The sequence below is a fragment of the Monodon monoceros genome, unplaced genomic scaffold, assembly GCF_005190385.1.
Source record: "Monodon monoceros isolate NGI ecotype Baffin Bay Population unplaced genomic scaffold, NGI_Narwhal_1 Super_Scaffold_15, whole genome shotgun sequence".
Taxonomy (NCBI): Eukaryota; Metazoa; Chordata; class Mammalia; order Artiodactyla; family Monodontidae; genus Monodon; species Monodon monoceros.
This window is the reverse complement of record NW_021703771.1, coordinates 10,998,045-11,011,370: the sequence shown is the minus strand read 5'-3', so window position 1 is coordinate 11,011,370 and position 13,326 is coordinate 10,998,045. Positions and strand designations below refer to the sequence as shown.

Here is a 13,326-nt window from a genome sequence, read left to right as displayed (position 1 = left end):
CCTGCTTGTTTCCGGTAGTATCATTGGGATTTTTGCTTTGTTAATCTGTTTGTAATGGAATTTTGATGAGTCTAGCATTCTGGGAATATAATTTGTTCTGTTTGAGTTTACTCATTATTATTACACTGGGTAGGAATATGTAAATAAGCTACTTTTAATTTCTGAGATTGTGTTTTAGAATTGAACATGTATGCGCTTTGCTTTTTACCTTGTGGGGAGCCCGAGTACTAAAGTCCAAAGGGTGTGGGTTACTGAAAAACTGTCTGAGGAGCTTTTTGAAAATACAGATTCCAGGATTCTCCTAAGTCTCATATGTCTGTGTCTACAGGGGTGGAGCTCTAAAATATCTATTCTTAACAAGCTCCCCTTCTGATGCTCAGCCTGGTTTGCGAATCTGTGGACTAGAGGATCTTAGTTTCCTGACTGTTCAGCTTTTCATAGTAGTGGTTGGTGCCCAAGTATTTTATATTATTGCTACCAATGCAGCAAACCTTTAGCAATTCAAGTATCTCTTAGAAACAGTGACACTCTTAGAATGCAATTTAGGACCATACTGGGACCAGAATGGTCCTGGTAAACGTAAAGTTACTCTAGGTTATCCTTCCTGGTTTTATTGCTATTTCCTGATGTTTGGGATCTTAAGAAATAATAAGTCTATTTAAAGATTCTGGTTAGGTCTGCAATATCTTGTAGTCCATGCGGGATTTATGTTGTGGGATCCAACTTTTAGGACTCAAGTCCAGAGAAGGTGAAGTTCTGTGAGACACACCAAGTTGATGAGACACACCGAGAATTTGTTGATTGGGATCATAGATTGGGTGTGTTGAAAGACCTAGAAGTGGTGGTTGATTTACAGTTCTTTTATATAGATACACACTCTCTTCACTGAGGGCAAAAGAAGCTGAGATTCTTTTCTTCCAAACCTCAAGCAGAGCTTTTAGACTAAACCTAAGGATTGATGAATTTTTTCTGTAAAGGGCCAAATAGTAAACATTTTCAGCTTTGCAGTTTGTATAGTCTATTGCAGCTACTCACCTCTGCCATTTTAGAATGAATGCAGCCATGGAGAATACTTAAGTGAATGGGTAGCTGTGTTCCAATAAAACTTTATTTACAAAAACAGGTGCTGGGGTTGGATTTGGCCTGCAGGCTGTCATTTATCGATCCCTGGAGTAGACCAAAATATATGACTTTAAGACCAGGTGGCTTTCAAAAATTTTAAAGATGTTAAGAACAGACAGATTGAAGTTCAAGTAACTTAACATTGTATATAAGGCCCTTCACAATCTGATGTCAACCTACCACTTAAGCTTCATTGATTTTATATTCTATCCTTAATGTACCTTTGGCCTGGCTGCCCTGAGCCATATATGCTGTTCCCTAACCATGCCTGGTGATGCAGGTAATATGCCCATTTGGGCATTTCCATTTCATTTGTCTAGAATGTGGTTTTTACTCTTTCCCTGGAGGTCCTCTCACCTCAGGCCTGCTGTTTACTTTAGTGTCTTTGGATGCAAAATAACTTCTTTACGTATTTACTTCATTCATACCCTGTTCCAAGTCACTTCTCACTTTACTTAACACACTGTCTCCCCATATCATCTACTCTTGCTCTTCCTTTCCAGGTCATTTTCTACAGAGCTGCTAGAGTGATCTTTTAAAAAAAGTAAATACCACTTCCCTGCTTAAAATCTTTCAGTGGTTTGTTTACTCAGGATGATCTGAGCTATGCATGACTCTCCAGTCTCATCATATGTCATTTTCTTTATTGCCATACTCTAACTACATTCCCTGTTTGCCTTCTCAGAGGTATCAAGTTCTTTCTAAATGGTGTGTACTGTTCTCTCTGCTTAAAGCTCTCTTCTGCCTGCTCTTCACGTGGCTGTCTCCTACTTTCTTTAGGTCTTAACTTTCATGATACTACCTCCAGAGACAGTCTTCCCCTTATCTTCTGTCCTCCCAACTACACTGCAAGCTCATGAGAGCAGGGAGCATGACTTTCTTTAATCACCATATACCAAGTGCCTCTCCAGTACCTAGCACATGAAAGGCATTTAATAAATATATATGGAATGAATATAGACACCTTTATCATGGCTCTTATTTCATATTATAGTTGGTTGTATTTGAGTCTGTTTCCTATATTACATTGTGAGCGGCTGAAAAGCAGGGACTTTTTTTCATTTTTCCATTTCTAGCACCTTACATGGTATGTGGTACATGTTAGGTACTCTTTATTAAATGGCTTTCCTAAGCCAGTTACTGCAAAGTACCTAGCATTGCTTAGTTCAGTATCTGATGCATAGGTAGTAAATATTTTTCTTTTTTTAAAAAAACTTCAATAATTTAGTAGTTAGAAGATGGTTCTTTGGGACACTAGTCCACCATCTTTTCTGGTTTTCCAAATAAAGTTGCTATTCCTTGCCCCCCTCCCCTCCAAAATGGTTTAGTGGTTAAAATATATTTGCCCCATTGAGAGTGTATTTACCTAATTTTTTTGAAATCAGTTTTCATCAAAACATTCAAATAGTAATAAGCCAGTCATACATTGTCTATCTTCATGGTCTTAGAATACTAACTTTCTGAACGTAGATGTCTTAGGGACCAAAAAGCTGAGAAGTCAAGTATTAAAGAGACTTTATGAGATTCTCTGCCAGAATGTAGATACAAGTCAAGGTTGGTTATAATGGAATAGCCCTAAGAGGCCTAACTAGGTTCTAGTTAATTTCAAATCGAGACTATCTTGGTTTGTTTATGTGTTGTGAGACATGGCTTAATGTGGCCTTGGAGTCGCAGAACAACTCAGATGTATACCTAATATCAAACTTGGTAGAATCTCTGGATTAATCCTACAGCTTCCACGTTTCCTTGAGATCTTCAACAGGGACTAAGCCAAAACCAAATCTGGAGGACAGGTGAAGTGCTGTTTGCCTTGCCAACATTTGTGCTTTCTTTATACCTGGGTGCACAACTTAGAGAAGATTGGTATATTCTAGGAATCTGCATTAGACTTTTCCTTCCTCCCTCCCTCCCTTTCAAATTACAAAATTTGAAATTATCTACTTGAACATGTTAATTTTATAAGTGAAGTGCAGATAAATCAAGGGACTTGCGCAGAGTCACATAGTACATAGCTGGAACTAGAAGCTCAGGTCTTTTTTTTTTTTCTTTTTAATATTTATTTATTTGGCTGTGCTGGGTTTTAGTTGCAGCATGTGGGAGCCACGTGTGGGATCTTCGTTGCAGCATGCGAGATCTTTGGTTTTTTTAGTTGCGACATGCAGGATCATTTTTAGTTGCGGCGTGCGGGATCTTTAGTTGTGGCATGCGGGCTGTTAGTTGCGGCATGCAGGAGGGATCTAGTTCCCTGACCAGGGATCAAACCCGGACCCCCTGCATTGGGAGCCCAGAGTCTTAACCACTGGACCACCAGGGAAGTCCCGAAGCTCCAGTCTTCTTACTTCCAGTTTAAGATTCCTTTCATTCTGTCACAGCTGGATTGACAATAGACGGCTTCTTAGTTTTTCTTGTGCAGAAAACATTTTGTAGTTATGATTTCTGTGTTGATATGAAAATTGTTTAAAATGTCAGTTTGGGGGCTTCCCTGGTGGCGCAGTTGTTGGGAGTCCACTTGCCAACGCAGGGGACACGGGTTCACACCCTAGTCTGGGAAGATCCCACATGCCATGGAGCAACTAAGCCCATGCGCCACAACTACTGAGCCCGTGCGCCTAGAGCCCGTGTTCCACAACAAGAGAAGCCGCCACAATAAGAAACCCATGCACCGCAATGAAGAGTAGCCCCCGCTTGATGCAACTAGAGAAAGCCCGTGCACAGCAACAAAGACCCAGTGCAGCCAAAAATAAAATAAATAAAATAAATAAATTTATAAAAAGAGAAAAAAGTCAATTTGACATATACCTATATGACAGTATATGCAAAAAAAGGCTATAATGTAGTAATGTTAAGGAATATATTTTGAGTTATTAAATGTGGTATTATTTATAGTCTGTTTATAATATAGACATTTTATATGCATTGCAAGTGAGAAATATGTAGGGATTGAATTTTTAATAGTAATTAGGACTAACTCATAGTTCTCCCAGAGGCCTGGGTAATAACTTCTCTCTTCTTTCCTTCTAAATATCAGAATCCCAGTAAGGAATGTGAGCCTTATCGAAGAAATGAAGACAAACCAATTGCTCCTTGTGGAGCTATTGCCAACAGCATGTTTAATGGTATGAGACAGAGATAAACAAAGATGAGATATATATATATATATATGTATATATATTATACTGTAGTTAGGAATATTTGTATAATCTTTCAGAAACATAAATGAGATTGAGAAATTCAACAGCTTTAAGATAAATATGTGAATTAGTGGGGTATTATAATGCTTTATGACTTTCTTTTGTGAATTCTTATATTTTAAGAATGAATTTCTGTCTCTGGGAAGAAAGAAGCAGGGACATTCTGCTAACTTACTATTTCATACATGATAAAATAAATGCCAGGCTACCTTTACCAACAACTTTGAATATTTATACCATTAGATAGGGGCTACAGTTGATCATTTAGAGCAGCACTGTCTGATATGAATGTAATGTGAACCATAAATGTGAGACGTGTATAATTTTAAGCTTTCTGGTAGTCACATTAAAAAAAACAATAAAAAAGAAACAAGTGAAATTAATTTTAATTATACTTTATTAAACTCAGTATGCCCCACATATTATCATTTCAGCATGTAAGTGATATTCAGTATATAAAAGTTATTAGTGAGATATTTTATATACTAATTTTTATACTAAATCTTTGATGTCTGATGTACATTATATCCTTACAAAACATAGTCATTTGGACCAGCCGTAATTTCAGGGGCTCTGTAGCCATATAGCTAGTGATTACCAGATTGGATAGTGCAGAGAGAGAAATTGATAAGCCAGAAGCTATTTAGCAGTGCTTTTTTTTTTTTTTTTTTTTTTTTTAAAGAATAGATACAGATTTACCTTGCAAATTGTTTTAGTTGGGTTAATATTAAAACATTTGACCATATCACATATCAGTTAGCCATGTAGGAAAATGACCTGGAACTATTGAGGGAAGGCAAGTTCATCTAGGATTATAAAGTTACCATAGTTAATTCACATGTAAATAATCAAGAGCAAATGCTCATCATGTGCCTGCTTCGTTACAACCACTTTGGGGAGCAAGTACCAGATCCTCCTTTCTCATGGAAGAAAGCCGGTACTATGGATTTTCAGTAGATGTTTAGCAGTATCTTCCTTTTCTTGTGTTTAGATACACTAGATTTGTTTCTGGTTGGCAATGAATCTGATCCTACACCTATTCATTTGATAAAGAAAGGTATTGCTTGGTGGACAGATAAAAATGTGAAATTCAGAAATCCCCCTGGAGCAGACATTCCCCTAGAAGAACGATTCAAAGGTAAAATATTACTAATATCCCTTAAAACATAAGCTAGGCGTTTTAATGAAGTACCTAAAATTTTCTGTCTTTAGAATCTTAAAAAAGTTTATGCTTTTTAAAAAGCAACTTTTCTTAACTTGTTGTCAAGTTAGGTAAAATATGTAGTATCTTCTAATGTACTGAAATTCTAAAGGAAAAGTAGTATACTTTTAATCTTGAATTTCTCTGGTATTTCCTTGTAAGCGTTTCAGCCATAATCTTTTAAAATTGTGACAAGGTTTATTTTAAACAAGTATTTATTTGTTTATTTATTTTAATTATTAATAGTTATAAGTCCAAATTTCTTTTTGTTTCTATGCCTCCTTGATTTCACAATGTAATGTTTCTTACCATTATATCTTTGAATTAAGTCATTTGCTTTTTGGAATATACTCAGTAGCCTACTTTTAGTATTCTCTTAATTGAGATATCAATCAAATCTTTGTAATTATTTGTTAAGTTTTTATGTGAAGAATTGGTTTCTCTTTCGATTTTAAGACTTCCTCAGAATATGAATATATTTCTACTTTTGAACATAAGGAAAATATTCATCTTGTGTATCTTTGTTTTATTAGAGTGTGAATTTTCAGTGAAACTCTCAATAGAATTGAATGTCTTGTCTCCCCACCCCACACCGATCTCTCCTTTTTAAGGCACAACAAAGCCAGTAAACTGGGTTAAACCAGTATATATGCTGGATCCTAACGAAGATAATAGTGGGTTCATAAATGAGGATTTTATTGTTTGGATGCGTACTGCAGCATTACCTACTTTTCGTAAGTTGTATCGTCTTATAGAGAGGAAAAGTGATTTACATCCGACATTACCAGCTGGACGATACTATTTGAATATCACATACAGTATCCTTTTTTGGCCATGTGCACAGATTCAAAGAATTTGAAAGGAGTGTAGTCCAATCTTGTCTCAGTTATGTGGCATGCTACTTTGTGTTTTAGTTTTGCTCTCTGCATTTTTATGAGTATGTGTGTATGTATGAGAAAGTCTCTTTTAACTTGTTTCTTCCAGAAATGCCTTTAAGTTTTAAATACTTTGTACTAGAGTTCAAGCATCTTATTTGGTAAAATTATTTAAAATGTAGGTGCTAGATTTATTAATAACTTAGATATTTTTACAAGAGAGATTGTAATTCAGCTTAATGCAAAGGCTAGTACTCACTTAGTAAATCTAAGTGTTGGTGGTACTGGGCTGTTTTAATCTATATTTTTTTAGATAATAAAAATCAGCAAATTTGTTATTTCATATCAACATAATTATTTATAATTATTGCTGTGTTTACAATATCAAAACATTTTTATCATTAGCTGTATTGTTCCACCTTAATAATTTAGGCGTACTTTTCAGTGCTGATAAATATCATTAATTTCATCCTGACTATATGTCAACGTTATACTAAGTGCTTTCCATGTATTCTTTTATTTATTTCAAGCATTGTGAGGCAGGTGTCATCTCCATGTTATAGACAAGAATATAGGAACATAGAGCATTTAAGTAACTTAACTGAGATTACACAGGCGATGGAAGAATCAGGGATCATAATCAAGCTGTGTTGACTTTCCCATCAACCATCACCGTAGGCTGCATCCCTAGCTGGCTCACTCAAGTAGTCAGACCAGTCTGTATTGGCCTGGATGCAAAGTCTTTCCTAAGCCAGAAATACTGGGCACTAACTTTTATTCTGAACAAAATCCTTACATCTTTTAATTTCTAGCCCATTGCTTGTATATATCGTGAATGAAAAATTTTCAAATATTAGCATATGTGCTGATGATCTTACATTTTTGATTTTTCATAACCCAAACTAGCTATAAGTATATAGTTTTAGCTTTATAATGGATTAATAAACAGTTAATAGACCTAATTTCAAAATAAAGACCTATTTGTAGCCTTAGTTTTTTGATTTTGCACCTCAGTAGACGACTGAACGTGACCTGAGAGTGACAGACTGAAAGTGACCAAGTGTTTGAAACTAGGCCTACATAGCAGAAATTTTAGACAGACAGACCCATTTTAGGTGCTGGTAGGAAGAACATTATCTTGAGGCTATGGCCAAAGTAGAGGGCGACCTGTAGCCTACGGCACAATAAAGGGAAATCTTTGGAGCACTCAGGAGTTCTTAGTTGACAGATAATTCGCACCAAGAGAACGTTTAGGAGGAATGCAGACTGTTTTGAAAATCGATACAACAGGAATTTGACCTGCAGAACATTAAGGGTTAATTATCAAAATCGGGTATAAGGTGGGAACTAGGTATTAGAATCAAGGCAAAAGCCCACTTTATAGGGTTGCGATATAGAGAGACTAGCATGGGTGATTTGATACCACATCCCATAGAGTGTTGGGTTAGTTAGAGCTCTTACAATCGTTCCTGGCTCAGGTTGGGATTGATTTAAGAACTAGTAGAGCTGAGCCTGCCATTGGAGTCACAGCCGGGCTGGGGAGTCATCTGCCGGGCTGGGGAGCTACGGAAGCTGGAGAAAGAGATGGGAACTAACACGATTCAAAAGATGCTTTTGAAAAAGTTGTAAACCTTTTGCATAGGGACTTAGTTCTGTCTTCTTCTCTTCCCTAACTCTTGCCAAATCCTAGAACTGGTCCGTGTAGGTAGCTCATCCAACATGTTGGTGTCCCATTTCTCAAATTTGTTTAAGGATCCACCCTTCAATTCTGCTCTGTTTTAGTCGTCAATCCAGTGTCACACCGTGAGTTTCACCATTGCTCCAAATCACTAATGTAAAACTTCATTGTCATGCTTTTCGACCTTGTGCTGAGTCGTCCCATACTCTCATAACTACACTCTTGCTACATGTGCTCTTTGAGCTCATAGAGACCCCTAATCTCTTCATTCTTCCTTTTTCTCCTGGTCTGTCAAGCTCTTTTTCCTCTATGGGTTTCATTGCTATTTATCTGAAATATATTTTCACATTACAGACCTTTTACCCCTCCTGTGTAATGAGAACAGAAATATCTAAGAAATGAGAAATTATATAACCCTTAACTTTAGTTGTTTTCGCTTGTAAACTGCACTGGCTTTTATTTTGTTATTTTTCCTATTTATTTATTTACTTTCTTATTAGTCATCCATTTTATACACATCAGTGTATACATGTCAATCCCAATCTCCCAATACATCACACCACCCCCACCCCCAGCCGCTTTCCCCCCTTGGTGTCCATACGTTTGTTCTCTGCATCTGTGTCTCTATTTCTGCACTGCAAACCGGTTCATCTGTACCATTATCTAGGTTCCACATATATACGTTAATATACGATATTTGTTTTTCCCTTTCTGACTTACTTCACTCTGTATGATAGTCTCTAGATCTATCCACGTCCCTACAAATGACCCAACTTCGTTCCTTTTCATGGCTGAGTAATATTCCATTGTATATATGTACCACATCTTCTTTATCCATTCATCTGTCGATGGGCATTTAGATTGCTTCCCTGACCTGGCTATTGTAAATAGTGCTGCAGTGAACATTGAGGTGCATGTGTCTTTTTGAATTATGGTTTTCTCAGGGTATATGCCCAGTAGTGGGATTGCTGGGTCATATGGTAATTCTATTTTTAGCTCTTTAAGGAACCTCCATACTGTTCTCCATAGTGGCTGTATCAATGTACATTCCCACCAGCAGTGCAAGAGGGTTCCCTTTTCTCCACACCCTCTCCAGCATTTGTTGTTTGTAGATGTTCTGATGATGCCCATTCTAACCTGTGTGAGGTGATAACTCACTGTAGTTTTGATTTGCGTTTCTCTAATAATTAGTGATGCTGAGCAGGTTTTCATGTGCTTCTTGGCCATCTGTATGTCTTCTTTGGAGAAATGTCTATTTAGGTCTTCTGCCCATTTTTGGATTGGGTTGTTCGTTTTTTAATATTGAGCTGCCTGAGCTGTTTATATAGGTTGGAGATTAATCCTTTGTCTGATGATTCATTTGCAAATATTTTCTCCCCTTCTGAGGGTTGTCTTTTCGTCTTGTTTATGGTTTCCTTTGCTGTGCAAAAAGCTTTTGAGTTTTATTAGGTCCCATTTGTTTGTTTTCATTTCCATTACTCTAGGAGGTAGATCAAAAAAGATCTTGCTGTGATTTATGTCAAACAGTGTTCTTCCTATGTTTTCCTCTAAGAGTTTTATAGCGTCCGGTCTTACATTCAGGTCTCTAATCCATTTTGAGTTTATTTTTGTGTATGGTGTTAGGGAGTGTTCTAATTTCATTCTTTTACTTGTAGCTGTCCAGTTTTCCCAGCACCACTTAGTGAAGAGACTGTCTTTTCTCCATTGTATATCCTTGCCTCCTTTGTCATAGATTAGTTGACCATAGGTGCATGGGTTTACCTCTGGGCTTTCTATCCTGTTCCATTGATCTATATTTCTGTTTCTGTGCCAGTACCATACTGTCTTCATGACTGTACCTTTGTATAGTCTGAAGTCAGGGAGTCTGATTCCTCTAGCTCCGTTTTTTCCCCCTCAAGACTGCTTTGGCTATTCGGGGTCTTTTGTGTCTCCATTACAAATTTTAAGATTTTTTGTTCTAGTTCTGTAAATGCCATTGGTAATTTGATAGGGATTGCATTGAATCTGTAGATTGCTTTGGGTAGTCATTTTCACAATATTGATTCTTCCAATCCAAGAACATGGTATGTCACTCCATCTGTTGGTATCATCTTTAATTTCTTTCATCAGTGTCTTATAGTTTTCTGCATACAGGTCTTTTGTCTCCCTAGGTAGGTTTATTCCTAGGTATTTTATTCCTTTTGTTGCAGTGGTAAATGGGAGTGTTTCCTTAATTTCTCTTTCAGATTTTTTATCATTAATGTATAGGAATGCAAGAGATTTCTGTGCATTAATTTTGTATCCTGCAACTTTACCAAATTCATTGATTAGCTCTAGTAGTTTTCTGGTATCATCTTTAGGATTCTCTATGTATAGTATCATGTCATCTGCAAACAGGGACAGCTTTACTTCTTCTTTTCCCATTTGTATTCCTTTTATTTCTTTTTCTTTCCGGATGCCGTGGCTAGGATTTCCAAAACTATGTTGAATAATAGTGGTGAGAGTGGGCAACCTTGTCTTGTTCCTGATCTTAGAGGAAATGCTTTCAGTTTTTCACCATTGAGAATGATGTTTGCTGTGGGTGTCATATATGGCCTTTATTATGTTGAAGTAGGTTCCCTCTATGCACATTTTCTGGAGAGTTTTTATCATAAATGGGTGTTGAATTTTGTCAGAAGCTTTTTCTGCAACTATTGAGATGATCATATAGTTTTTATTCTTCAATTTGTTAATATGGTTTATCACATTGATTGATTTGTGTATATTGAAGAATCCTTGCATCCCTGGGATAAATCCCACTTGATCATGGTGTATGATCCTTTTAATGTGCTGTTGGATACTATTTGCTAGTATTTTGTTGAGGATTTTTGCATCTATATTCATCAGTGATATTGGCCTGTAGTTTTCTCTTTTTGTGACATCTTTGTCTGGTTTTGGTATCAGGGTGATGGTGGCCTCATAGAATGAGTTTGGGAGTTTTCCTTCCTCTGCAATTTTTTGGAAGAGATTGAGAAGGATGGGTGTTAGCTCTTCTCTAAATGTTTGATAGAATTCACCTGTGAAGCCATCTGGTCCTGGGCTTTTGTTTCTTGGAAGATTTTTAGTCACAGTTGCAATTTCATTACTTGTGATTGGTCTGTTCATATTTTCTGTTTCTTCCTGGTTCAGTCTTGGAAGGTTATACCTTTCTAAGAATTTGTCCATTTCTTCCAGGTTGTCCATTTTATTGGCATAGAGTTGCTTACAGTAGTCTCTTAGGATGCTTTGTATTTCTGTGGTGTCTGTTGTAACTTCTCCTTTTTCATGTCTAATTTTATTGATTTGAGTCTTCTCCCTCTTTTTCTTGATGAGTCTGGCTAATGGTTTATCACTTTTGTTTATCCTCTCAAAGAGCCAGCTTTTAGTTTTATTGATCTTTGCTACTGTTTTCTTTGTTTCTATTTCATTTATTTCTGCTCTGATCTTTATGATTTCTTTCCATCTGCTAACTTTGGGTTTTGTTTGTTCTTCTTTCTCTAGGTCCTCTAGGTGTAAGGTTAGATTGTTTATTTGAGATTTTTCTTGTTTCTTTTGGTAGGCTTGTATAGCAATAAACATCCCTCTCAGAACTGCTTTTGCTGCATCCCATAGGTTTTGGATCGTCGTGTTTTCATTGTCATTTGTCTCTAGGTATGTTTTGATTTCCTCTTTGATTTCTTCAGTGATCTCTTGGTTATTTAGTAACGTATTGTTTAGCCTCCATGTTTGTGTATCTTACGTTTTTTTCCCTGTAATTGATTTCTAATCTCATAGCGTTGTGGTCAGAAAAGATGCTTGATATGATTTCAGTTTTCTTAAATTTACTGAGGCTTGATTTGTGACCCAAGATGTGATCTGTCCTGGAGAATGTTCCGTGTGCACTTGAGAAGAAAGTGTAATCTGCTGTTTTGGGGTGGAATGTCATATAAATGTCAATTAAATCTATCTGGTGTATTGTGTCATTCTAAGCTTGTGTTTCCTTATTAATTTTCTGTTTGGATGATCTGTCCATTGGTGTAAATGAGGAGTTAAAGTCCCCCACTATTATTGTGTTACTGTCGATTTCCTCTTTCAGAGCTGTTAGCAGTTGCCTTATGTATTGAGGTGCTCCTATGTTGGGTGCATATATATTTATAATTGTTATATCTTCTACTTGGGTTGATCCCTTGATCATTATGTAGTGTCCTTCCTTGTCTCTTGTAACGTTCTTTATTTTAAAGTCTATTTTATCTGATATGAGTATTGCTACTCCAGCTTTCTTTTGATTTCCATTTGCATGGAATATCTTTTTCCATCCCCTCACCTTCAGTCTGTATGTGTCCCTAGGTCTGAATTGGGCCTCTTGTAGACAGCATATATATGGGTCTTGTTTTTGTATCCATTCAGCAAGCCTGTGTCTTTTGGTTGGAGCATTTCCTCGATCCACATTTAATGTAGTTATTGATATGTATGTTCCTATTGCCATTTTCTTAATTGATTTTGTAGGTCCTTTTCTTCTCTTGTGTTTCCCACTTAGAGAAGTTCCTTTAGCATTTGTTGTAGAGCTGGTTTGGTGGTGCTGAATTCTCTTAGCTTTTGCTTGTCTGTAAAGCTTTTGATTTCTCCTTCGAATCTGAATGAGATCCTTGCTGGGTAGAGTAATCTTGGTTGTAGATTCTTCCCTTTCACCACTTTAAGTATATCATGCCACTCCCTTCTGGCTTGCAGAGTTTCTGCTGAGAAATCAGCTGTTAACCTTATGGGAGTTCCCTTGTATGTTATTTGTCGTTTTTCCCTTGCTGCTTTCAGTAATTTTTCTTTGTCTTTAATTTTTGCCAATTTGATTACTGTGTATCTCGGCCTGTTTCTCCTTGGGTTTATCCTGTCTGGGACTCTCTGCGCTTCCTGGACTTGGGTGGCTATTTCCTTTCCCATGTTAGGGAAGTTTGCGACTATAATCCTTCAAATATTTTTTTCGGGTCCTTTCTCTCTTCTTCTGGGACATTTGTAATGCAAATGTTGTTGCATTTAATGTTGTCCCAGAGGTCTCTTAGGCTGTCTTCATTTCTTTTCATTCGTTTTCTTCATTCTGTTCCGCTGCAATGAATTCCACCATTGTGTCTTCCAGGTCACTTATCTGTTCTTCTGCCTCAGTTATTCTGCTATTGATTCCTTCTCGTGTATTTTTCATTTCAGTTATTGTATTGTTCATCTCTGTTTGTTCTTTAATTCTTCTAGGTCTTTGTTAAACATTTCTTGCATCTTCTCGATCTTTGCCTCCAT

The 13,326-nt window shown here is 36.8% G+C and overlaps 1 protein-coding gene across 1 annotated transcript in view; it reads left to right on the top strand.

Annotated features, from left to right (window-relative positions):
* Positions 1-13,326, top strand: part of TMEM30A (transmembrane protein 30A) — a 41,584-nt gene that overhangs the window by 25,952 nt on the left and 2,306 nt on the right. The window contains exons 4-6 of the mRNA XM_029223969.1: positions 4,151-4,238; positions 5,305-5,451; positions 6,126-6,332. Of these exons, the coding sequence (XP_029079802.1) occupies positions 4,151-4,238; positions 5,305-5,451; positions 6,126-6,332 (442 nt within the window). The remainder of the gene's footprint in view (positions 1-4,150; positions 4,239-5,304; positions 5,452-6,125; positions 6,333-13,326) is intronic.